The following is a 26,385-nucleotide window of genomic DNA, read 5'->3' as shown; positions in this document are numbered from 1 at the left end:
AATTTAATAAACTAATACAATAGCTACTAGGATGGAAGCTGCTTCTGCTCCAATGCGCATTCCCGACCACCTGGATACTCTTCCTGATTAATGGAATCTGCAAATGACTAGCACGCACATGCATCCGAGGACAGAGATGGCAAGGGACCGCTGTACTGGAATCGTGGTGGAATGCGGGGAAGACCACAGAAGTATGATAGGGCAGGTAAGAAACAGCCAAGAGCCCTGCCTGCCCGTGGGTTTGCCAGTACAGGCACCGCTGACTCCAAACCCCGGTCCGATCAGAAAGGGGCCACTACAAGCGCGGGTGGAAGGATCTCCACAAGTTGTGCTCCCGATCGCCACGTATGTGCAGAATTCCCGATCACTCCAGAGCCAGGGAAAGCAGACACTGCTACCGTCACTCACCCAGCAGCAGTTTCCCCAGTACCACAGAGACCTGGCGCTACGGCTGGGATCCTCTCTAAGCCCATTGCAAATGTCCCAAAGCCAGAGACTCAGCCAAAAGCCCCAAGCACCCAGGTTACTCCTCCAGCAGACACAAGCCCCACAGAGGCTCTACCAGCAGCTCCCAGTACCCCAGGGTCTGCCCTTGCTACACCTAAGGGACCAGAGACGGCGGCTTAGCCACGTGCTGCAACTAGACAGGCTGGAGCTCGATCCCAGAAATCACTTCGGCCGCTGGCAGAGATGCTTTCTGAATTACGTGGAGGGTGCTGAGGCATCAGATAAAGAGCTATTAATGCTGATGTTAGTGCAGCTGGGAGACCATCCTTATACAGGATACCAGGTCCTACCAAGAGGCAATGAGCATTTTACAGAGGCTTTACAGTAAGGGGCATCATGAACTCCACTCCCGGTACAAGCTCATGGCCAGGTCATAACAAGTAGGGGAGTCTGCCAGATACTTTATACTGTCTCTGAAAGACCTGGCGAGAGGCTGCAACTTTAAAGCAGTATCAGCTCAGGAGTATGCGGAGGACCTTATTAGGGACAGAATTGTTGTGGGCATACGGTCCACTGAGATGAGTCATCGATTGCTGGAGAAAGGAATGGTGGGGTTAGATGAGGCAGAGACTATTGCAGAAGCTTTAGAAAGCACCAGGAAAGAATTAGAGGGGTACTCACAGGACCTTGGGGCTGGGACAAACGTCACACTGCTGGACTCTCTAGCCCCACGAAAAGAAAAGTATACTGCCTCACAGGAATTCACAGCAGCAGCAGCACCTTGAGGGTCCCAAGTGCTTTTTCTTTGGACAAAGAAAGCACCCCAGAGCCCTCTGCCCTGCCAGAGAAAATATCTTCCAACTGTGGAAAACGTGTGCATTATGCAAAAGTCTGCAGAAGCCCCAAGGCCCATTCTCATGCTAATGAGAGGTGGGAAAACTCTTCTTCACAGACAAACAGAAGAAGAAGAATGCCATGTGCAGCCGGCCATCTTGGACAAATTGTGTGGACTCGTCTGATTCATGTGTAGGGAGTACTATCGAATGGAAGAAAACGAAGGACACGCCAGACTACGCATGAATCAGGCAGGTCCACACAATTTGCGGAATGCAAGCAGCAATTTTACCAGTCAGACAAAGCCACCCTGATAAAAGCTACCAAACCTTTTGAGCGCTTCAGCCTCGATTTTAAAGACCCGCTCCCGTCCAATAATAGAAATGTCTATTTCCTAAACGTAATAGATGAATATTCCCGTTTCCCCTTCGCAATCCCATTTTCTCATGTATCAGCAGCCACTGTTATAAAATGCCTCCAACCCATCTTCAGCATATTTGGGTACCCGAACTACATACAAACAGATAGGGGTGCTGCAATCATGAGCGCAGATGTACAGCAGTACCTGCACGAGAGAGGGATTGCTACCAGCCGCACTACAAGTTACAATCCCGGGGGAATGGACAAGTCAAAAGGGAAAATCCCACTATCTGGAAAATGGTCCTCTTGACTTTAAAAGCAAAAGACCTCCCTGTTACTAGATGGCAAGAAGTGTTGCCAGAAGCCCTACACTCTATACGTTCTTTGTTGTGTACTGCCACTAACATGACCCCACACGACCGTATATTTTCTTTCACAAGGAAAGCCACGACGGGCACAGTGCTGCCTAAATGGATGATGACACTGGGACCTGTTCTCCTCCAGAAGCACTGCAGACCCCACAAAGCGGACCCGCTGGTGGAGTTGAGGCCCGTGAGCCCTCAGTACATCTTCGTCACATTCCCAGATGGAAGAGAAGACTCAGTGGCCACCAGGGATCTCGGATCAACAAGGAGTGCAGCAGCAGTCACTAGAACAGTCGTCCATCGAGTCACCCCAGAGGATTATACCACCCACCCCGGAAATCAGGACCCTGGGTATGCCCACCCCACAATATATCACCACCCTAGACAATGGCAGGACCTAATCCCATACAAGAGGGTCCCCAGCCCACACGGCCAATTGGCTATCTAGTACTTCCCACTCCCACACCTCCACCAAGAAAGGCCGAAAGGCAGACCGCACTCCCCACCCCTATACCACTACTGAGGAGGTCCAGAAGGCAATGGAAGTGATGAAAAATTTTGGACTTATGAACTTACAAACAAGGGAAGGAGGATGGGGGGGGGGGGCGTGGAGGGATAACAATTTTCTTAAGGGGGATGAAATTAAGAGGTCTTGTCTCTCTGCAAGACAAACCTGGAAGGCTAGACTGTAGCTCTGGACTGCTTTATGTACAAGGTCACCGGGATGACCCCTGGTGACCTAGTGGTGTCATTACAGATCACCACAAACACATTATCTATCCACTGTATTACTGCAGCCCAGTTTAGTAGCTCCGGCCTCAAAACAACGTCATTCAAGGACTGATTATTTTTCTAAACATTTTTGGTTTTGAGGGCTTAAGATGTTCATACTAACACAAATCAGTGAAAATTTGCACGTGATTCATACTCCATTGGATACAAATCATCATATTATGCCAAGAACAAGTGCTAATTTTGCCCTCAAGGGATTAACCTTAAAAAAAATGTATAGGGAAAGGGGTGTTATGTGTGGAGGAAATGTGACTTCCCTGCCTGTCAGGAATGTGTCCTCCCCGTCTGAAACTTATTCGGAAGTCCCATCACCTGTCAATCAAGGTTGGACTCTGGCCACCCGTTAGTGCACATCTCGCTGTTGGCTAATTTAAATCACCTAGGGCCATTAATGGCTGGACGCCCAGATCAGAACTGTATATAACACCAATGCACAGCACATTCTGCCTCATGGTCCAAGCCCTGGTCACTGTTCCACACCAAGTCACTGCTATGGACATCAATGGAAGTGTTGTGGGTAAGGTGTGCACTACACTGAAGCTAAGCCATTGTATTGTGAGAGATCAATACTTTCAGAGAGCCGCACCCCAGTTGATACAGGGAACCAACATGTGTGTAAGGATCCCTGTTTGTAGTGTGGGTGTCCTCAAGTGTCTGAGCGTGCCAAGTATAAGTTCACTATTGTCAGAGTCCAACCCAGGTCCAAGGTGAATGTCTATATTGTTGTTGGTGAAAAAGTAATCGAGTACCATTTAACATTCTCCGGTTTGTCTCCCGTGTGTTAATTAAAGTTGCATGTGATTGTAACACTTTGTCCAGACTCGTCTCTCTGTGAACCCACCGAACCTGATACTCTACCCATCATGACAATTGCGTTGTGAGCAGGGCTCAAAAAGTTTCAGCTGCTCACACGTGGAGTCTTAACCATGTAGGAGTGGAAAATCGTACTAACATTGTATTAATGTGTAATTGTGAACCTGCTCGTCAACGCAGTCAGTAGGAGGCGACCACAGATAGGGAAGAAACCCTGAGGTCGGATTATAACCGTCAGGGGTTCAGCCACTTGGTGGTATGGCTGGGAAGCCACGCCATGCCAGGTAATTGGATTGACAGGTTGGACCCCCACAGAAAGAAGATAGGGCACCATGTGGCCTCTTACCTGGAGTTACTGGGGTTTCCCCGAGACCGGGGGAGGGAGTTGTGGGGGAGCCCTATGGTTTCTGATATCCCTACTTAGGTGCCAGTGGGTTATCTCATCTGGTTTAAGTGGTTAGGGTGTCCTTAAAGATATGGAGATAGAGTCCCTGCAACATGACTGTTGTGAACTGCAAGAGGCAGTGCAGATTTCCCAAGGGCAAACGATCAACTTAGAAATTAAAATCATAGAGGCGGCTTCCAGTCTGATTGAAACACAATAGCTGCAAGCAATTGACTCAAGAAATGTCTGAGCCATTGTTCAGCGGGGGATGGGATCACCACGTGTCTGGGGGATGGGTATGTGTGGATGGATGGTGATAACCCTGAGGAAACTGTGTCCCACCACACACTTCCTCCTCCCTGCATGCCCAACCATACGGCCCCAGGTCTGCAACGAGGGCAATCCACCTGACCTTCCAAAACGAGGATGAGGGGAACCTCGGGTGGGCACGTAGGTGGTCATTGTAAGATAATGAAGTCCTGAAACTGCTCTGCTAAAGGGCTAACCGGGCAAGGGGACTGATACCACCAGCACCCAGGCTAACAAAGTTGGGAGATGGGGGAGCTCCCGATTCCTTTCTCTCTCATTGGGAAGTGAGCACTCTGTGTGGTCTGTCTGATCATCAGATGATTTCCAATGCCTTGCAGGCACCTCCAGAAGGGATCGATGATGAGCTTATATTTAAAATCACAAATTGGCCAACTTTCAGTCCCGACTCCTCCTGGCTCTCATTACAGGGATCCAACACACACCCACTTAAAGAGAACACGAGCAGGAACAGCATCCTAGTGTCAGATGACAGCCCAGGAAAACAGACTGTCCCAGGTACACCCTAGATATACATTTTCTGGCCTGCCCCCGCTTCACCACGGTATAGCACGGTGACGGACATCTGGGCGCAAGCCATGAGAGCACTCTAGAACATGACGGATGACCTTGCACTGCCTGCTCGCAGACGTTGGTGGTAAGGGTGCTCACATTTGCCAGTCAAACCGGAGAAACCAGGCATGTGAGTCAGTGTCCAGATCCTCCCCTCTGCCACTGGGGAGTAGCTCCCACAGCACCCTGCTCCAGCAGAAACGCATTGATCCAGTTTGGTCGAGGAGAGCAAATTGCCATTGTAGTTGATCGTGTGCCTTGTCCAGCATATGGAAGGGCCTGTTACTGTGTGTCTGAATTTAAATTTAACTTGCTTACTCCAGGTCTGGGTCACCTGCACTGTACAGGAAATTACTGCAAAGTGCTTCTCACTCAGGCTTGGAGTGATGAAAAACAATATTTCTGACGAGATAGTTGGCAGAGCCCAGCACAAAGAAGACTTACAACTGTTTCCCTGGATTGAGGGAGCTAGAGTCCAAGTCCCGATCAAATTCTGTCCTGATATCTTCCAACGAGCCATCGTCACCGAATGCTCCCCACTCAGTGTTAATGCACATACGGCCTTCATCACCTTCAACCAGGTCGATGTGCCTCAGCTCCTCCATGTAACAAGCATTGGTTCCAGTACCTGGACACGACAGATTGGCAATTCAACAGACCTGTTCCAGAGATAAATGGAAATGTTTCGAAACCTCATTGTGATTGCAGCCCACTCATTACCGACAATAACACCAACTTCACAGTATGGGTCGTCAAATCCACACGACATCATGGTTCCCACTGTGTCATTCACCAAAGCCAGAACATCCACGGCATAGTCCTAACAAGTAAAACCAATAAACATAAAATAAATCAAAAGTGCTGCAATTAAAAAGTGGTGTGGTTAGCATAGCAGTTAGCACAAAGCTATTACATTGCCAGGGAACTGGGTTCAAATCCCACACTGTCTGTAAGGAGTTTGTACATTCTCCCTGTACCTGTGTGGGTTTCCTCCCACTGTTCAAAACGAGCAGGGATTGAAGGTTAATTGGGGTATTTGGGCAGCATAGGCTTGTAGGCCAAAAAGGCCTTTTACTGTGCAGTATGTCTAAATTCAAAATTTTGAATTTAAAATTAAAATGTAATTCCCCTTTTTATAAAATTGTCTATTTGCAATTTCATGCTTGGCCAATATTTTGGTGCTGGAAATGCTACAACTTGCTCCTTGCCTGCTTCATTGTCAAGCTGGTCAGAATAGCTGCAGAGCAAATTTAACATCAAGTCCGCTCTACACTATTCAAAAGCTGAGGTGCTGCCTGCACTTTGACCAGAAGTCCTGCGTTGCCTCAGATTGGCTCCTCAAACTTGTTCCATCATTCAATAGTTCAATTGTTTATCTGGTTTAATCTCAACTCCACATTCATCTCTACCTCCGGTTAAATTTCACTCCCTTGCTCCCACGAATCTGTCTCCCTCTGCCTTAAATATATTCAGACTCTGCTTTCACTATCCTTTGAGAAAGAGAGTTCCAAAATCTCATCCTCTCAGAGGTAAAAAAAAAATCACCATATCTCTCTCATAAATGCCAATGTCTCATTTTTAAGATGTGACCGTTGCAGGATTTAAAAAAAAATGCACCAATGGGCCCTTGAACTGACCGTTTAAAGCATGTACAGAGCTGTCGGCATGAGGACCAGGCAGTAGGTCCCTGCGGAGCAACGCTGTGCCTTCCTTGCCTGCTCTTCCTGGTCCACACCAGCAGCAGGGTGTTGCCACAATGAATACAAGTCTGACCTGTCTAACTTTGTAAGATAATCAACCCATTCCAGTTATTAATATAGTAAACCTTCTCTGAACTGCTTTGAATGCATTAGTACCCTCTCGCTCCAGTTAACTGCAGATATCCAGAATACCTCTTTACCATTCCTTGCCAAGCCTAGCCTCTCATAAGACAGTCCTCCTATGCCAAATATCAATTTAATTAACCTTCTCTCAGCTGCTTCAAACATATTTACAGCATTCCTTAAATAAAGAGGCCAATACCGTGCACAATACTTTACACATGATCTCATCAATCAACGAGGCAAATGTACCTCGCTGATTTTGTATTCAATCTCCACCCCCAATAAACAATAGCACTAATTTCTGGATGCACTTGCTTTCAAGACAATGCACCCACTACTCTCTGCCAATCACATACTATTACGTTGAGATCTCCCTGCACCTCAGAACTGTGCAATCTCTCATCATTTAGAAGATAATTTTTATGTTAGTTTCCCTTCCAAAAATGGACAAAGTCACATTGACTCACATCCATTTGCTGGATATTTGCCAGGAATAGGGGAATTAAGGGTTCTGGGGAACAGATGGGTAAGTGGAGGTGAGTCCATGGCCAGATCAGCCATGATTGGCAGAGCTGGCTCAATGGGCCAGATAAGTACTCCTGCTCCTACTTCGCATGCACAATTATCTTATTTAGATCAGCTATCTCATCTGAAAACTGGGGGATGAGGCCCATCAAGGCTTGGAGGCTTGCTTGCTCATGGTTCCATCAATTTGCTTAACATCACTACCTTGCAGACTGTGGCTTCAAGTTCCAGTTTCCAGCTTATTTCTGGAATGTTAACTTATATTGTGCAGACCAATGTAAAAGAAACTGTCTAAAGCAGCTGTGGCCTATTTGTTTTCCATTATTAAGTGCCCAAACTCACTTTCTACTGGACTCCAGTAATTTTTGTTAATTTTTTTTTAAATATCAAGAGAAATTCTTACCACCTATCTTTACATTTCTAGCTATTTTTTTCTAATGTTTTGCTTCCATATTCATTTTTAGTCATCTTTGCTGTTTTTATGTTCAATCTGAACATCTGGTCTGACTGATCTGTAGATGTAATGCCAGTCATTTTTTTTGTTAACCAGTGCTGATGGGTCCATAACTTTTCATTCTCCTTGGTTTATTCTGCGATTTCTGAACAATTTCTTTCAACGTCTGCTGTTGCATTATCATGCACCCATCTCAGTAGGGAAATTTGACAGCTGACTTCAGTTTGTTCAGCCTCTGTGTCTTCACAATAACCTGATTCAGCGTCAGACTGAATGCAAAATGAGATCATGTCACAGTTGTTGCTGCTTTTGGCGTTCTCCGCCATGAGGTCATTCATTAATCCTGTTTCAATACAAAATACCTGATCTATCATCTATATGCTAGTTAGCTCCATGTTCTTTTCTTTGGCTTGGCTTCGCGGACGAAGATTTATGGAGGGGTTAAATGTCCACGTCAGCTGCAGGCTCGTTTGTGGCTGACAAGTCCGATGCGGGACAGGCAGACACGGTTGCAGCGGTTGCAGGGGAAAATTGGTTGGTTGGGGTTGGGTGTTGGGTTTTTCCTCCTTTGCCTTTTGTCAGTGAGGTGGGCTCTGCGGTCTTCTTCAAAGGAGGTTGCTGCCCGCCAAACTGTGAGGCGCCAAGATGCATGGTTTGAGGCGATATCAGCCCACTGGCAGTGGTCAATGTGGCAGGCACCAAGAGATTTCTTTAGGCAGTCCTTGTACCTCTTCTTTGGTGCACCTCTGTCACGGTGGCCAGTGGAGAGCTCGCCATATAACACGATCTTGGGAAGGCGATGGTCCTCCATTCTGGAGATGTGACCCACCCAGCGCAGCTGGATCTTCAGCAGCGTGGACTTGATGCTGTCGACCTCTGCCATCTCGAGTACTTCGACGTTAGGGATGAAAGCGCTCCAATGAATGTTGAGGATGGAGCAGAGACAACGCTGGTGGAAGCGTTCTAGGAGCCGTAGGTGATGCCGGTAGAGGACCCATGATTCGGAGCCGAACAGGAGTGTGGGTATTACAACGGCTCTGTATACGCTTATCTTTGTGAGGTTTTTCAGTTGGTTGTTTTTCCAGACTCTTTTGTGTAGTCTTCCAAAGGCGCTATTTGCCTTGGCAAGTCTGTTGTCTATCTCGTTGTCGATCCTTGCATCTGATGAAATGGTGCAGCCGAGATAGGTAAACTGGTTGACCGTTTTGAGTTTTGTGTGCCCGATGGAGATGTGGGGGGGCTGGTAGTCATGGTGGGGAGCTGGCTGATGGAGGACCTCAGTTTTCTTCAGGCTACCCTCCATGTAGTGCACGTCGAAAGGACCAAAGACTTGTTGATCCAAACCAAGGCTTTTATTAACTAAAAGACTGGAGCAAATCACAAGTAGGTTGACCAGTCCAGAATGTCCTGGTCTGGCTAGGACCTGCCAGTAGGTGTGGCTACACTCTCAGCCAATCACAGTCATCCTACACTACCATCTGTACATATGTACATGTACACACTGGTGATAGAATCTGTACCATCACACTCCAAAGCATTGTTTTCTGGGGATGTGTTTGCCAAACTCCACCTTTGTCCAATGGTTTTTTTCAGTAATTTAAAATGCTCTCCGTTATCCCCATGTAGTTCTGACATGTTCCCATTATTTCTTCCTGCCATTTGTTCACACAAATTATGTCTTGTTTTATCTTCACTCAGTCCCCTTCTGGATCTTACATTTTCTGGATGCAGTAAAGACTGTTGCTGCTCATCCTCTGATTCCATGTGTACTTCCCCTGCCAATGTATTAAAACCCTCATCTAACCTTGGCCACACTCCCTGATCCCACTGGGTAGAATATTCACGAGTGTGAGATCACACACCATTAGCTTCAAAGGGCACTCCTCTGTGAACTTAACAACAGTGAAATAATGTTGATTTTGACTAACTGATCCCTCTCTCTTGAACTCTGCTTTACTTGTACTATGAATGGGATAACTAACACATTTTCTCACTGTACATTGATACATGACAATAAATTTGAACTTGATTCATTGAACCCCTCCTCCATTTAATTCTGTGAACCCCTCCCCACTTGATTCATTGAACCCCTCCTCCATTTAATTCTGTGAACCCCTCCCCACTTGATTCATTGAACCCCTCCTCCATTTAATTCTGTGAACCCCTCCCCACTTGATTCATTGAACCCCTCCTCCATTTAATTCTGTGAACCCCTCCCCACTTGATTCATTGAATCCCTCCTCCATTTAATTCTGTGAACCCCTCCCCATTTGATCCATTGAACCCCTCCTCCACTTGATCCATTGAACCCCTCCTCCACTTGATCCATTGAACCCCTCCTCCATTTGATTCTGTGAACCCCTCCTCCACTTGATTCATTGAAACCCCTCCTCCATTTAATTCTGTGAACCCCTCCCCATTTGATCCATTGAACCCCTCCTCCACTTGATCCATTGAACCCCTCCTCCACTTGATTCATTGAACCCCTCCTCCACTTGATCCATTGAACCCCTCCTCCACTTGATTCATTGAACCCCTCCTCCACTTGATCCATTGAACCCCTCCTCCACTTGATTCATTGAACCCCTCCTCCACTTGATCCATTGAACCCCTCCTCCACTTGATTCATTGAACCCCTCCTCCATTTAATTCTGTGAACCCCTCCTCCACTTTCCTTGCTTCCTGCTCTTTCAAAATGCCATTGATTTTAATTTCAAGTGTTTAATTCCAAGCATTCTTAAACTGTGGATTCTAGGTCCAGCAGTCTCTTGAAAGAGACTGTTCAGTTAGGGATTTATTATAACTATCGTTCAGGTGAGACTTGCAGCAACCAGAAAGATCAATCCTGTTTCTATCTCTCCTCCTCTCCTGCTGAGTATTTCTGTTTTAATTTTGAGCTGATTCTGGAGTACCCCATGATCCAAGGAATGAAATGTAAGCAAGAACACAAAATGCTGGAGAAACTCGGCAGGTCAAACAGTGTCCTTTATGCAGAAAAGGTGAATATACATCACCAACGTTTCAGGCTTCAGCCCTTCATCAAGGTGTGGAAAAATGTCGGCAGGCATCCAAACAAAAGAGGGGGAGGTGTGGTCACAGAAGCAGGAAGTGACAGGTGGAGAAGGGAGGGAGGGGACAGCAGCAATCAAGGGGAGGAGGGATGGCTGAGTGAAGAGAGGGAGGAGAACTGGGAAGGGAAGGAGGGAGGGGAAAGAGTTAGCAGAAACCGGAAAAGTTGATGTTAATGCCATCTGGTTGGAGATGGGCTGCTTAATTAAAAAAATAAATGCAGAATATAAAACAGAGTTTAATCTTCTGCCACAGTTCCCTTTTAGAGTGAGTGATTAGAAGAGAGGATTCTCACTGGGAACTGGTACAATGTTGAAATTAGTGAGGAACTGGAGAAAATGAATCATTTGTTTAATTTCTCTATTAAACAGCTCAATGTTCAGTTAAGTGTAAGTTTGAAACAAGTCAAGTCCACTAGAGACTGGGGATAGTGGAGGAGAAGTGAGATTTTCAGATGTGGTCACATTATTATAGCCAGTTTGAAAATAATGTTGGCTAAATGTGAGTACTTTACAGCTGGAATTTATGAATCTGAAATGTTACAGAAAGTATGAGCATATTAGCATTAAAACAATCATGTTCTGAGATTCAGTCCACTGATGTTGTCCATCATCAAGGACTTTGCACAGTGCTCATTCCACAAGGACACATCAGGGATCTTATTGGAACAATGAGGTATACAGCAATGCATCATTGCTAATAGTGGGACACCAAGTAATCCTTCAGAACAAATTCTGCTTCAAGCCTTGTGGCTTTTCATTCCAACTATCTGTGCTCAGTGTAATGTTTGGATTCAATGGACTAATCCCGCGACTGGCCTTCATTAGTCGGGGGATTAAGTTCAAGAGTTGTAATATTGCAGCTCTATAAAACTCTGGTGAGACCACACTTGGAATATTGTGTTTCGTTCTGGTCGCCTCGTTACAAGGAGGAGGGGGCAGAAGAGATTTACCAGGATGTTGCCTGGATTGGAGAACGTGTCTTATGAGGCAAGTTTAACAGAGCTGGGGCTTTTCTCTCTGCAGCAAAGAAAGATGAGAGATTATTTAATCAAAGACTGTAAAATTATGAGAGGCATAGATCAGGTGGACAGCAAGCACCTTTCTCCCAGGCTGAAAATACCAAATATCAGAGAACATCCATGTAAGGTGAGAGGAGGAAAGTTTATGGGAGATGCCGGAGTAAGTTTTTGGCTCAGAGAGTAGTGGGTGTATAGCCATGGGTGGTGGTGGAGGCGGGGACAATAGGGACTTTAAAAGACTCTTAGACGGAAACATGGATAAAAGAAAAATGGAGATAAGATAGGGAAGGTTTATTTTGTTTGTTGAGTAGGTTCCTATCGGTCAGGACAACATCATGGGCCAAAGGGACTGTACAGTGCCGTAACATTCTATGTTCTAGAACATTCATGAAGTTGGTGAGTCTGCCCTTGGAGTACTGATCATGAAAATGAGTAATGAATATGATTTATACAATGTACATATGCACCAAAATTCATACTTGCTGGAACCAAACAAGTACTTTGGAAAAAAAAAGAATTTACTTAATTGAATTAAAAGGAGACAATAAATATAGAAGATAGAAAGATGATAAATATTCCATTATTCTAGTCCTAAAAAGTGTATGCAGTTTTGGTCACCAAGCTGTGGGAAAGTAGTTTTTAAGCGAGAATGGGTGCAAAAAGAAGATTCATGAGAATGTTACCAGGTCTAGAGGGATTAAATTATAATGAGAGGCTGAATTGGCTGGGACATTTCTCCCTGGAGTGTCGGATGCTAAAGGTTTATAAAATCTTGATGGCTTGGGGGGCAGCACAACACCTTTACAGTGCCAGCAATCAGGACCAGGATTCGAATCCCATGCTGTCTGTAAAATGTTTGTACGTTCTCCCTGTGTCTGTGTGAGTTTCCTCCCACCATTCAAAATGTACCGGAGGTTGTTGGTTAATTGGGTGTAAATTGGATGGCAGAGGCTCATGGCAGAAATAGCCTTGTTACCTGGTGTATGTGTAAATTTAAAAATAAGGTAAGGTCTTTTTCTCATGGGAGATGGCATAGATTTAAGGTGAGAGAAAGATTTGACAAACCCCAGGGGGTTACCTTCTTCACTCAGAGGGTAGTTACTTTCTGGAATAAGCTGTTTGAAGAAGTGGTAGTAGCAGGGACAACTGTAATTTTCAAAAGGCCTTTGATAAGTACATGTACAGGAAAGGTAGGACTAAGCGCAGGCAACTGGGACTGGCTTGTTTGGCGTGGACAAGTTGGGCCGAAGAACCTGTTTCCGCATAGTAGAATTCTGTAGCTCCATGGCTCTGCAGTGGGTATTTTCCAATGGACTGTAAAGACCATCTGACGGCCACTGGCTGAGTGTTTTACACCCTTTTCGCTTCTCAATGAAAGCGTTTTACACTTCTGCTGTCACATGGACTGATTTTACTCATGCCAATTTAATGCCAAATACAACAGATCCCTCAAGAAAGTCAGAACACAACCTCAAGAACTTTGTCTGAACACCATCAAAAGTCCCAAATAATCTGGCGTTTTCCCATTTTCCAAATCCCCACGGAATCAATGATCATATAGTTCAAAATAAGAGACAATATTAAATTAAATTCACCCCTTGCTCTTCAATTGCCTTGCGTAACAGAGAGATCACATTTGCTCCCTCAGCTCCTTTGATCTTGAATCCCTTACCCCACGAAATGAGAAAAGCCTGCAGCAAATAATAACAAATTGTGAATTATTTTACACGGAATATCAAATCTCTTCTCATTTTCATATTTTGTCTGTATTTAAAGGGGAAATGACCTTGCTTCTTCATTCCTTTCTGAGACTTGCTGTCAGAGCACCAGTTGAATGTACTGCAAATCGATAATCCTGTTCTCGACTCTTAAAGGGGGAAGCAGTTCATGCAGGAAACATGCCTTGGGATATCCTTGGTAAGGTGATCACAATCTTCCCAATATATTCAAGAGAAATCAGTGTACTTTCTTAAGCTTCACCTATTGCTGACAGCTCCATACTGGCTTGGAGCCTGTTAAAGGAGCCAAAGGTGTTTTTTTATTTAAAATCCTGCAACTGCGGGATCTGTGCCCAAAATGGTGTCTGCTGAGCTCGGCAGCAACTCGAAGGGGTTGCAGACTCTGAAGGAGCAGCAGATCGGTGCAGTGCACCAGAAACGGGGAGAACATCTCCTGCTGAGAAGGAGAGGAGATGACCATGCAGAACTGTGGCCACGGCGGCAGACCGAGACAGGCCGTGGGTGGCTTGCGGTCGGGGGAACAACACAGGCTGTGGGCTACTGGAGACTGATTCATGGGAACTAGATATCAGATTAGAGAGGGAGCAGGGGGAAAGAAGGGCTCCTGAAGGGATTCGGGTGACGATCGTGTCGGTGGTTTGGATCTGGAGCTTGGGTTGCCGATGGATAACAAGAGTCTGTATGGCTGCAGAGCTTATAGGATCCTATGCGGGGGGGGGGGGGGTATAGATAAAGTGAATGGTCACACTCTTTCTCCAAATGTAGGGGGGAGTCTAAAACTAACATTGCAGGATTTTAAATAAAAACAGGCCATTTAAAGCCTGTATGGAGCCGTTGGCAGGAGGACCAGGTGGCTGAAGAAGCGCCGGTCTGCTGCTCCTTCAGTCTACAACCCCCTTGGGTCGCTGCCGAGCTCAGCAGACACAATCTTGTCACAGACCCCGTGATTGCAGGATTTTAAATAAAAAAACACCTTTGGCTCCTTTAACAGGCTCCAAGCCAGTGTGAACCCGTCAGCAGTAGGTGAAGCTTAAGAAAGTACACTGATTTCTCTTGAATGTATTGGGAAGATTGTGATCACCTTACCAAGGATATCCCAAGGCATGTTTCCTGCATGAACTGCTTCCCCCTTTTAGAATCGAGGAGAACAGGATTATCGATTTGCAGTACATTCAACTGGTGCCCTGACAGATTTAAGCTTTGATGGGCATCTTTTTCACACAGAGAGTGGTGGGAGTATGGAATGAGCTTCCAGTGAAAGCTGTGGAGGTGGGTAGAATTGTGCTGTGTGGCAAAAGCAGGCAATTGGAACGTACCATGATGGACAATCTTGTCAGCATGGACAAGTTGGGAAGAGGGCACTATTTTCATGCTTTCATCGCTCTATAAAGATTAATGAAGACAAAGAAAGTTTAAGGCCCTGTCAGCTGATGTGCAAAGATCAAAACCAAGAGCCAGTCACAAGCCCTTCCCCCCAAAATTGCCCACCTGTTTTGTGGAAATATCGATCAGAATGCAGTGGATACACTGAACTGTTGACCAGGGAACCGATTCATTAAATTCTGAGCAGCACTTTAAGCAAAGGGAGAGTTGTTGCAATTTGTACATTATTTGTGCTCTGTGCGTGAAAAAGAAAGGAATAAATTGTGGATTAGTGCAAGGGACAAGAGAAAGCATGGAAACATTGTGAGACAGAGGGGTTAGTCGACCAGCTGACAAAATATTGGAGAAAGCACAGGTGTCACACAGGAGAAAAAGAAATATAGGATAGTGTGCACCTTCTGGGATATGATTCCTACGCACATATTTAGTGTGTATGGACACAGGAATTGTGAACTAACATGCAAGGATGAGAGTGAATGTTGCAGGGTAGTGTACAACAGAGGAGAGTGGAATTGTGGGATAGTCCACAGGAACAAGAGTGGGAATTGTTGAGTAGGGATTATTGGGTATTATGAAGGACCGCAGAGCCCACCTCACTGACAAAAGACAAAGGAGGAAAAACCCAACACCCAACCCCAACCCACCAATTTTCCCTTGCAACCGTTGCAACCGTCCCTGCCTGTCCCGCATCGGACTTGTCAGTCATCAACGAGCTTGCAGTAGACATGGACATACCCCTCCATAAATCTTCGTCTGCGAAGCCAAGAAGAAGAAGAAGAAGAAGGTTCTGTTGGGATTGTGGGATAGTGTCCAGGGCACAAGACTGGGGACTGAGGACAGCATTGAAGAGTGGGAAGTGAGAGAACATTCAAAGCAGACATACATGGAGCCTGTAAGGTAAAAACATCATGAGATGGGACCGGAGAAGGAGTCACCCAGAATGCAGATGTGACCTTGTACACTCAAGATAAGCTTTGCACTAACAAGAATGATGTGCAGCAGACTAAGAGAAGGATAGCAACAGTTTATTCATTGGACAATGTAATGGTATGATAATTTACTAAGTACGTATCCTGAGGTATAAAAAAACACCACTTGCTGATAACGGCAGAATGCGCCTTCTCCAACTAACACTGTTAGTTGCAAGTGTTACAATCCGGTAATAAAGAACAAAGAACCTTGATTTCGACTCAGTCTGGTGTTTGACTCACTCATTCATGAACAAAGCAGACCTAACAATTTGGTGACCCCGACGTGATGGGTGAGTGGACACTGGACGACGGTTTCTGTTTTTCTTGACAATCATCTCAGCCGGCTGATAAAAAGGTCCAGAGAAGCCTGTTTTAACAAAATTCTCTCTTTTAAAATCTTTATGATTGTCAGTAAGAACTGGAGATCGGACAAATTAGACGACCATAATTGAAGGTCGTCACCTGCCGGGATTGTAACACGAAAGTGGTTACAGAGAGAAGAAAAAGTCCTTAAGGTGGTTGAGTGACATTTGATAAGTGCTTCGCCGACAAACTACTAGAGTTTAAAAAGTCTTTATTGTGTCGTTGCAAAGTCCAATAGAGTGAGAAGGTGGTCTATGAACAATTGGGGACCTGAGTTTTCTGCCCTAAACTGGTTATTAAGAGGAGAAATCTCCCACGTGAAGGTTGGGCTTTGAAAGAAAACGAAGGTTCAGGCTTATTGGTCTCAATTGTATAAAAAGACTGACTTATAAATGTCCGGTAGGTATGATAATGTTTGTACACTTGAAAACTTAAGAATTTATTTCCCCAATTCGCCGTGGTGGAATACCACAGCGGACATTAGAGACCTTGAGACGAAAAAAGAGTACTCAGGGACGCCTGCCTGATGAACAAGGACGACGATGAAAGGCTGCAAAAGCTGTGTCCGGATCAGGTAGGAGATATCAATGAAAAAGTTGACAGAATCTTAAGAGACACCCGGTTTATTCGAAGTATTTTTGATAAGTTAAATGAGGGTATTCCCAGCATCACCAAGGAGATAAAGTTACATAAATTCATAGATTGGTACAGGGAAACTGGACAAAAATATAGCCCAAAAAATTTGGTTTCCTAGTTGTAATTTAACTTTCAGACCTCTTTGGGAAAACAGAGAGTGGAAGACGAGCAATCAGAGTATACAGGACAGTCTGAGGTCCACCGGAGGACCAGACTTAGAGACTGTTTCACTAAAAAATTTTTTTCATCCGGCCTGCAAAGAGACATTTTTAAAAGCGATTTTCGTTAACATAGATCCCCTAAATGGACAAGAACCTAAATTAAAAGAGGCATTAGGAAGCGACCCTGCAGCAATGGCTGCACAATTGTCTGCTAAGTTATTAGGGAAATTAATCAGGAGTTAGGGAAGCAAAATACCAGTAATGTGGCATTGGAGAAACAAAAAATTCTCCGAAAATGTGTAGATCGCTGGAGGAAGATGGGGTGGTTACCCGGGAGTGCTGAGATGTTCCTGACAGGTGAGGGAAACAAAATTCTAAAGTGTTTTCTAAAGAAACAAAACACAGAAGGGAAAGGAAAAGTGCCTGTTTCCAGTTTCCAGCCACGAAGTGTCCGGGTTTGCTCTCTCCCTCCCTCCTTTCACCCTCCCCCCTCTCTCTTCTCTCCCCCTTTCTCTCTTCTCCCCCCCTCCTCTCTCACCCACTCCCCCTCCTAATCCCAATCTGTGGCGGTGCTGCCCTGAAATCCCCAGGTGGGGCAGGGCAGAGAAATACAATTTGGTTTTAATTTTGTGCCCACAATTCCAGCTCCGCATCAAATGGGATCCTGTTCTATCCTCTCTCCCTCCCTCTTTCCCGCACCCCCACCATTGTGGGATCAGGGCAGACATTGTGGGCTGACGTGTAGCTCACTCGAGGTGGGAGGGAAGGAAGGAGTGATGGTTCCCAGTGGTGGGAGACCCAATCTGATCCAGACCAGTGATCACAGGATGAGAACCTTTTAAAGGTGTAACCATGAAACGAAAGTGTTAATCTGAAGACTTTTCTCCCAGTGGGGCCAGTGCAAGGCATTTTCTCTCTCTATCTCTCGTGCTCTGTGTATCTGCCTCTCTATCTCTTTCTCTCTCTCTCTCTCTCTCTCTCTCTCTCTCTCTCTCTCTCTCTCCTTCTCTCTCTCTCTCTCTCTCTCTCTCTCTCTCTCTCTCTCTCATAGTCTCTGGATGTATGTGATGTCATGTATGTACTCTGACAATAAATCATTTATAAGTGAGTCTTATACAATTATATAAACGGGACATAGAAAGGAAAATCTTTAATCGAGAGTCTGCACAAAAAAAAGATGAGAGACAAGGAGATGCAGTACCGCGATGTCCTAGCTATATTTGAAGAATTTGGTCTCCCTGATAACTCACCTATTATGGCCCCTGTAGAAATAGCTTGTAGACCCCCGCCCTATGCATATGTGGAGTCACAAGGTACCCCTGACACCCCAGACGGGATCCAGGAGTCACGTCCCTTATATCCAGATATTGAAACACTAGGACATGACAGGAACATCGGGAATAGGGACACGTCAGACAAGGTACAGGCCCCTTTACTAAAAATAGAAGGGGGAGTAATAGGTCGAGACCCCTGCGGGATCCAAGAAAATAGAAAAAGACTTAGAGACGCAGAAAAGGAACATGAAAAAGGTTCAGGATAACGTTAAAAACTTAAACAAAGATGTGAATGTGCTGGGGCAGATCAGTAAGGAACAAAAAGAATTAATGGTAGGTGTATTGAAAGAAATGGAAAAGATAACTACAACATTGTCAGCAGAACTCAAAGCTGGAGGAACAGTAATAGGAATAAAGGACGAAAAGTGTAGTACAGATGAGGAAACGAGATATGACCCACCATGGGAGAAAAGTAGCATAAAAGAACTCGGGAGGGAGAAGAGTAGACATGCCCGCCTGGACATAGTTAGGACGAAAGAGAAAGACGTGAAACCACTAGACTCTAACCGAAAAAATTATATTAGAGTCGAGCGTGAACGATATACCTTTGACTCTGAGACATCAGAACCTGACGGGGACAGTGACAGTAGTGACGAAGAGGTGTCTGAACAGGGTGGAATAAATAGATGTATTCCAAGAGTAAAAAAGGAACAGAAATGCCCAAAATTGAGATATCAATGCCCATTGCTGATCACGGGGCGGGGAAATCAAAAATATGTACCCTGGTCAAGAATGGACTTAGAGAGTCTAATGAAAAAACTTCCTCCATTGAGTAATGGGGCTGGTCCATGGATCTCTTGTTTTGAGCGAGAAACCTGTCAAGAACAATTAGCACTCGCAGATGTCAGAACTATCATGATAAAAATGAATGCAGAAGGGGCCCTGAAGCAAATAGAGAGAATCCTTAGAAGCAGTAAATTGGGGGATGAAATAGAATTTGACCCACTTCGAAATAGATTTTGGGAAGCACTTAGAGAAACATTCCCTACACCCTATAGTTTGGACGCCTTGGTAACCCTCCAACTAAAAGAAGGGAAGACAGAAATGATACATTTTCCATTTATCTTTGTGGGTAAGGAGGGAATAGCTGCTATGGTTGTCATGACAGAAGAACAAATGGAGTGGTTCTGCTTAGGAGTAGAAAGTGTGCCACATGTAACCTTGGGAATTGCCAAAGATCACCACGCCCGACAGTTGGATCCGATGGTGAAGGAAGCGATGGGGTGTGAATACAGGCAGACAGAAATCCTGGGATATTCCACCTCGGAGGGAGGGAAATTTATCAGACTGAATATTGAAGCATGGGATCGGGTAGTGAATGAGAAAGTAGAAAGAGACCGACCCATAAAAGGAGAAAATATTGATCACGGGGACTCAGACAAATATCTTTCTGATCTGAGTCCACAAATGTAAACAATGCCGAGGGCCCTATGGGCATTCCTGTTGATGGGTTGCCAAACAAGCCAACAGAGTAGTTCGGATCCATGCGGGGCCAAAGTTATTCTGAAGATAGATAAAGACAAGGATAGCACCTTCCAGTTCGATCTATGCTGCACTTCTATCTCTAATAACTCAGGGCAGATCGGTCACTCACTAAGGGGCTGACAAAACTTAAGGCATTGGCGAAGGAATTAAAAGCCCAATCTGGAGTCTCTAACCCTGTTTTGTCCTGGTTACATGGAGTGTTTGGGAAATGGGGCACAATGTTGGGACAACTTTTCCTAGGATTGTTCATTTCTGTATCCATTTTTATCACTTGTGGCTGTTGTTGTATTCCATGCATTCGAACGCTGGTCACGAGGACCATTGAGAGAGCCTTTGCCAACCACGATGAGCTGCCTCCGAAATATCAAGCTATGCAGACTGCGGAGCGGGACTATCTCACATCACAGGAGGCGTCAAAAGTTGCAGAGATCGATCTGGAGTCTGATGGAGAATGTGACCAGACTGAGTCGAAATCAAGGTTCTTTGTTCTTTATTACCGGATTGTAACACTTGCAACTAACAGTGTTAGTTGGAGAAGGCGCATTCTGCCGTTATCAGCAAGTGGTGTTTTTTTTATACCTCAGGATACGTACTTAGTAAATTATCATACCATTACATTGTCCAATGAATAAACTGTTGCTATCCTTCTCTTAGTCTGCTGCACATCATTCTTGTTAGTGCAAAGCTTATCTTGAGTGTACAAGGTCACATCTGCATTCTGTTACTCCTTAGTACTGGGTGACTCCTTCTCTGGTCCCATCTCATGATGTTTTTACCTTACAAGCCAGAGAACACTACAGCTCAGAAACAGGCCCTTCAGTCATCTAGTCAGTGCTGAACTATTATTCTGCCTAGTCCCATTGACCTGCATCCAGACTATAACCCTCCTTACCCCTCCAATCCATATGGCTATCCAAATTTTTCTGGAATGACAATACTGAGCCAACATCCACTACTTCAGTTCCACATTGTCACCACTCTCTGTGCGAATAATCTACCCCTCATGTTCCATTTAAACGTTTCATATTTCACCCTTCATCTATGTCCTTGAGTTCTCCCTCTCCAAAACTCAATGGAAAAGCCTGCTTGCATTTAACTCCATCTAATTATGAGACTTGATTGATTTGCTATTGATCAAGATCAGAAACTCAAGTTATCTTTCAGTGTTTTCAGTGCAGGGGCCTGGTGATGAACTGGACAACCAGCAGAAATAAAATTGCACAGTCGGCTTGGTTCACACCACTAACAGTTACCCACGGAGTTCTCAAGAAGCAAAACTTTTCTTTTTTTTAATACTTTATATATAAATGTTTAAATCGCAATAATAATTACATGACATTCAATTCTAAATTATTTCAAAAGAAATATTACATGTGGTAGATATCATCACATTTCCCCCCCCCCCCAACCCACCCTTAAAGGAAAAGGAAAGAAAAAAAGAAAAACCAGAGGATGCCAAGAAAATAAAACATTTACACAATAAAGTCTATTGGATGTCACCAAGAAGTGAGGTCTTCAGAGAGTCAATCAAACGTGCAAACCCAAATTTTATAAATACAGGTTATAAGTAAGATTTTTCTAACAGCTTACAACTGTGAAGTTCTGCGAGCCATTTCCCATGCCTGAATCTATTTCTGACTTCCATGATCTTGCTATACATTTCCTAGCAACAGCTAAAGCAATTAACACAAATTCAATTTGAAGCAGAACTTCTCATTGCAGCTCACACTTACCTCATCCAGTCTGATCTGTCTGCAGGGAAAAGAAAAAGTGAAGCCAAGAGGAAACTTTTTGTCTTTTATTTTCTGTTTCTCCATGAAGTCTCCCAAGCATTCAGCAATATAGTTGAAAAACTGCAGGGCAGAAAGAGGATGCAGGCAGTGAAGGTCAGCAGTGCCCAGTTGTTGGGCTGTTCAAGGTTCAGGGCCAAGCTGTAAATGTATAGGGTTACCTCTGATGCATTGCCTTGCTTCATCTCATCAGTCATGGGATACATCTGTCGCTCTGTGTGTATTACTTGACGCCCATTTTCTGACACCTTTACCCTTAGTACCTCAAATCTGGAGCCTCCTACATCCAACGCCAAAAAATCTCCCTTTTCTGAAACAGAATGAAAACTTTACAGACATTCAGTAGGGAGTACAACATATACCAGGATAAGCCATTCCAAACCATTTCCTAGAATAGAGTGCAGTGGTACAGGAAAACAGGTCACCTGCATTTCAAGCTGCAAGAATACCCAACAGCTAAGTGTACCTGCAACCAGATCTTGGCCTTTTTAATCTCCTGCCTTGAACAGGCAGGGGTGGAGCATGGTGAATGAGCTGCTCACAGAACTGACCTCATTGACAATGCTGATAGAAAGACCTTCCACCACAGGATATTGTACCATGTAATCCACTAACAGTTTTGGCCAAGCAAAGGAAGATAACATCATACACTTACAGATTTGGTCGAGCTTACAAGTTTTGGTGAGAAATAATGGAAGGTGAATTGTGGATGTAGAAAATCAAAGATGCTGGAAATCTGAAATAAAAGCAGGAAATGCCACAATACTTACCAGGTCAGTTTCAAGTTTAACCAATATGATAGATTTTTTCGAGGAGGTTATCAGGAAAGTTGATGAAGGAAAAGGTGTGACGGTTGTCTACGTGGACTTTAATAAGATCTCTGACAAGGTCCCAGATGGGAAGGTTGGTCAAGATGATTCAAAAGTTCGGTATTCATGGTGAAGTAGTGAACTGAATTCGGCAATGACTGGATGGGAGCACCAGAGAGAGTAGTGGAGGATGTTTCTCAGGGATCGGTGCTGGTCTTCTGTTGTTTGTCATCTCTATCAATGATCTGGATGATAATGTGGGAAAGTAGATCAGCAAGTTTGCTGATGACACAAAGGTTGAGGAATTGAGGACAGCAAGGAAGGTTTTCAAAGCTTGCAGAGGGATCTGGACCAGCTGGAAAAATGGGCTGAAAAGTAGCAGATGGAATTTAATGCTGACAATGTGAGGTGTTGCATTTTAGAAGGACAAATTAAGAAAGGACATACATGGTAAGGCACTGAGGTGTACAGTAGAACAGAGGGATCTGGGAATATAGATACATAATTCCCTGAAATTGTGTCACAGGTGGATAGGGTTGGAAAGAGAGCTTTTGGAATATTGGTCTTCATAAATCAAAGTATCAGGTATAAGAGTTGGGATGTTATAGTAAAGTTGTATAAGACATTGGTGAAGCCAAATTTGGAGTTTTGTGTGCAGTTTTGGTCACCTAACTACAAGAAAGATATCAATAAGATAGAAAGAGTGTAGAGAAGATGTACTAGGATGTTGCCCAGATTTCAGGAACTGAATTTCAGGGAATGGTTAAACAGGTGAGGACTCTATACTGGAATGTAGAAGAATGAGGAAGATTTGATAGAGGTATTTAAAATTATGAGGGGTGTAGACAGAGTAAATGTAAGTAGGCTCTTTCCACTGAGGGTAGATGAGATACAAACCAGAGGACATGGGTTAAAGGTGAAAGGGGAATACTTAGAGAAACTTCTTCACACAGAGAGTGGTGTGGAACAAGCTGCCAGCTGAAGTGGTGAATGCAGGCGCAATTTGGACAGGTACATGGAATGGAGGGGTATGGACTGGGTCTGCCTAAAGAAATCTCTTGGTGCCTGCCACATTGACTACTGCCAGTAGGCTGATATTGCCTCAAACCTTGCATCTTGGCACCTCACAGTTCGGCGGGCAGCAACCTCCTTTGAAGAAGACCGCAGAGCCCACCTCACTGACAAAAGACAAAGGAGGAAAAACCCAACACCCAACCCCAACCAACCAATTTTCCCTTGCAACCGCTGCAACCATGTCTGCCTGTCCCACATCGGAGTTGTCAGCCACAAACAAGCCTGCAGCTGACGTGGACATTACCCCTCCATAAATCTTCGTCTGTGAAGCCAAGCCAAAGAAAAAAAAGGTCAGTGGGGCTAGGCAGAAAAATAGTTCGGCACAGCTTAGAAGGGTTTGCTTCTGTCCTATAATCTTTTATGGCTCAAGTTTATTGTCAGGAGGAGCACAAAATCAATTTGAAGATGAAGTGCTAGTATATTTGATTGACCCGGGGGATCGTTGGCCAGGCTGAAGACCACACTGTGAGATTATGGCAAGTTCTCTGGGTACAAGATAAATTTGGATAAAAGTGAAATTGTGCCCTTGACAATGGGGGATTACAGACAGTACCAACAAGGAAGCAAGTTTAAATGGCCGCAAGAGGGCATTAAATATTTGGGGATAAAAGTAGATAAGGATATGAGTAATTTATATAAACTCAATGATCTCCCTTTGCTCAGGAAATCTGAGGAGGATTGGATAGATAGAAAACCCTGCCCATAACTTTTTAAAATGAAGGTGATGCTAAGGTTACAATATCTATTTTAGACCTTGCCCATTCCATTGCCCAGGGTAAGATGCTCATCAGATGTGTCAGAAAGTTCCTGTGGAATGGTAAAGTGGCTAGAATATCCATGAAAAAATTGACTTGGGATGACAATCTGGAGGGGTTTAAAATTCCAGATTTAAAACAAATTATTCAGCAGCCCAGGCATAATTGATCACCTCACTCTTTGAGGGAGCCCCCCTCCCCGCCCCAGTCATGGGCACAAATCGGACTACATGCAGTAGATGAAAAGATAGCAGGAGAGATTATATATAAATGGGACCCTACCTTAATTTCAAAGAAAACAGATGACCCCACAAATCAATGTATTGGATTGAAGGTGGGGATATCTCCCAAAATACCCTTGACCCAGAATAACAATACCCATGACTCTGGACAATAAGATTCTGGCCACCTGGTGCCAGAAAGGGGTCAGGTGTATTGAGGATTGTTACAAGTGAGGGCAGCTCATGCCATTCAAGCAGTTGAGAATATTATTTGTCTAATAGAACATTCTTCTGCTATCTGCAACTCAAATCCTTTTTAAGGGGCAATTTGGGACCATTTATGACCTTGCCACTGTATAATGACATGGAGATTCGAATTTGAAGGGGGAATGTGTGTACATTTATCTCTCTAATGTATCTCCTATTCCAAAGTGAGGGCCCAAAGCTGGGCTTATACATGTCGCGGGAAAGGTGGGAGTTGGATTTGGGCACATGAACAGTGCTGGTCAGACCTTTGCCTGGACAGCATGACAGCTGTTATTAATGCCAGGAACAGGTTGGTGCAATACAATTTCCTGCATCAACTGTATCTCATACCACAAAAATTACATAAATCTAAACCAGAAATCTTAGAAACATGCTTTAGGTATGGTGTGGAGATTGGAACCTTTAACCATTCAACCTGGCTGTGTTCAAAGGTAAGATCCTGGGAGGACCTGGGGGACACTCTGAAAAAAATTACAAAGGTGGATTTTCCACAGGATCCAGAATTGTACCTTCTGGGGAGCATTATGACGTGTATTTAAATTGTTCAAGTACCAAATTCTGTTTGTGAAGTTCGCCTTGTTGGTAGCCAGGAAGTGTAAAAGGTCACGTGGAAGTCCGACTCCCAACTAAACATCACACGATGGAAAACAGAGATTCAGACTTGTATCCCCTGGAGAAAATTACGTTCATTCTAAGGAGGAAATGTGGCACATTTGTTAAGGTGTGGTGGCAACCCTGTCTGAAACACATGGGAACACAGATATAATTTCACCCTTTCAGTATAAAGGAAATTAAATGACCTGTCCCAGCAGGAAAACGATTGCAATCAAATAAGTGGGATGTGGCGCAGACGACGGGCTCTTGTTTTTTTTTGTCCCTTAACCATTTTTACTTAAGTACCTGGGTTTTTTTTCAGTTTTTCACAATGGTCACTGACCTTACCGGTGTTTGTGCTTTGTGTATTTGTTTAATTTTCTATTGTGTTGGGGCACGGGGGGGGGGGGGGGGGGGGGGGGAGGGGAGGTGATGGGGAGGGAAACAGACTCTGTATGTTTTGAAAGAAAGTGTATCGTCTGAATCTATGAGTCTTTAAAACTCAAAAATAAAATATTTAAAAAAAAATTAATAGTCACATACAAGGTAATGGAGGTGGTTTTGCGAGCAGTCCAGGGGATATCTCGTACATGGCACAACAAGTAAGACCCAGTCCAAAAGTACAGAGTTACAGAGGGAGGTCAGTTGGTGCTCTGGAGTAAAGCCAACATAATGTTACCATTTTGAGGATCATTCAGGAGTCTGATAACAGCAGGAAAGACACTGCCCTTGAATCCCATGGTGCATGATCTAATCCTCGTGCATCTTCTTCCTGACAGGAGGGGGAAGGTGGCCAGGCTGGAATGAGTCTTTTAATATGTAGGCTGTTTCTCCAAAGCAACGGAAGTTATGGATGGAGTCAATTGAGGAGGGAAGGGCGGTTTATGTGATGCTCTGAGATGAATGAGAAAATATGAGGGTCTTTGACCCTACAGACAGGCTTTCAATTAATTCATTATCCCCTTCCATAGGGCAGAAGATACTCAAGCTTGAAAATACACAAAACTCCACATTCATTGAATATCCTTCGTGCAGC

The 26,385-nt window shown here is 44.5% G+C and overlaps 1 protein-coding gene across 6 annotated transcripts in view; it reads right to left on the bottom strand.

The window, feature by feature from the left end:
* LOC138744533 (hexokinase-1-like) overlaps window positions 1–26,385 on the bottom strand; it is a 154,777-nt gene that overhangs the window by 85,913 nt on the left and 42,479 nt on the right. For 5 of the 6 annotated variants that reach the window (XM_069900860.1, XM_069900859.1, XM_069900863.1 and 2 more), the window contains exons 4-8: window positions 21,791–21,939; window positions 21,573–21,692; window positions 13,363–13,458; window positions 5,596–5,695; window positions 5,320–5,503 (exon numbers count right to left, since the gene is read on the bottom strand). In XM_069900860.1, coding sequence (XP_069756961.1) covers window positions 5,320–5,503; window positions 5,596–5,695; window positions 13,363–13,458; window positions 21,573–21,692; window positions 21,791–21,939 — 649 coding nt within the window. Of the gene's footprint in view, window positions 1–5,319; window positions 5,504–5,595; window positions 5,696–13,362; window positions 13,459–21,572; window positions 21,693–21,790; window positions 21,940–25,307; window positions 25,405–26,385 lie in introns of those variants that run through there. The other variant, XM_069900864.1, reaches the window with a different exon arrangement.

This window comes from Narcine bancroftii, chromosome 10 (assembly GCF_036971445.1).
Source record: "Narcine bancroftii isolate sNarBan1 chromosome 10, sNarBan1.hap1, whole genome shotgun sequence".
In the NCBI taxonomy this organism is placed as follows: Eukaryota; Metazoa; Chordata; class Chondrichthyes; order Torpediniformes; family Narcinidae; genus Narcine; species Narcine bancroftii.
This window is presented reverse-complemented; position numbering and strand designations above follow the sequence as displayed.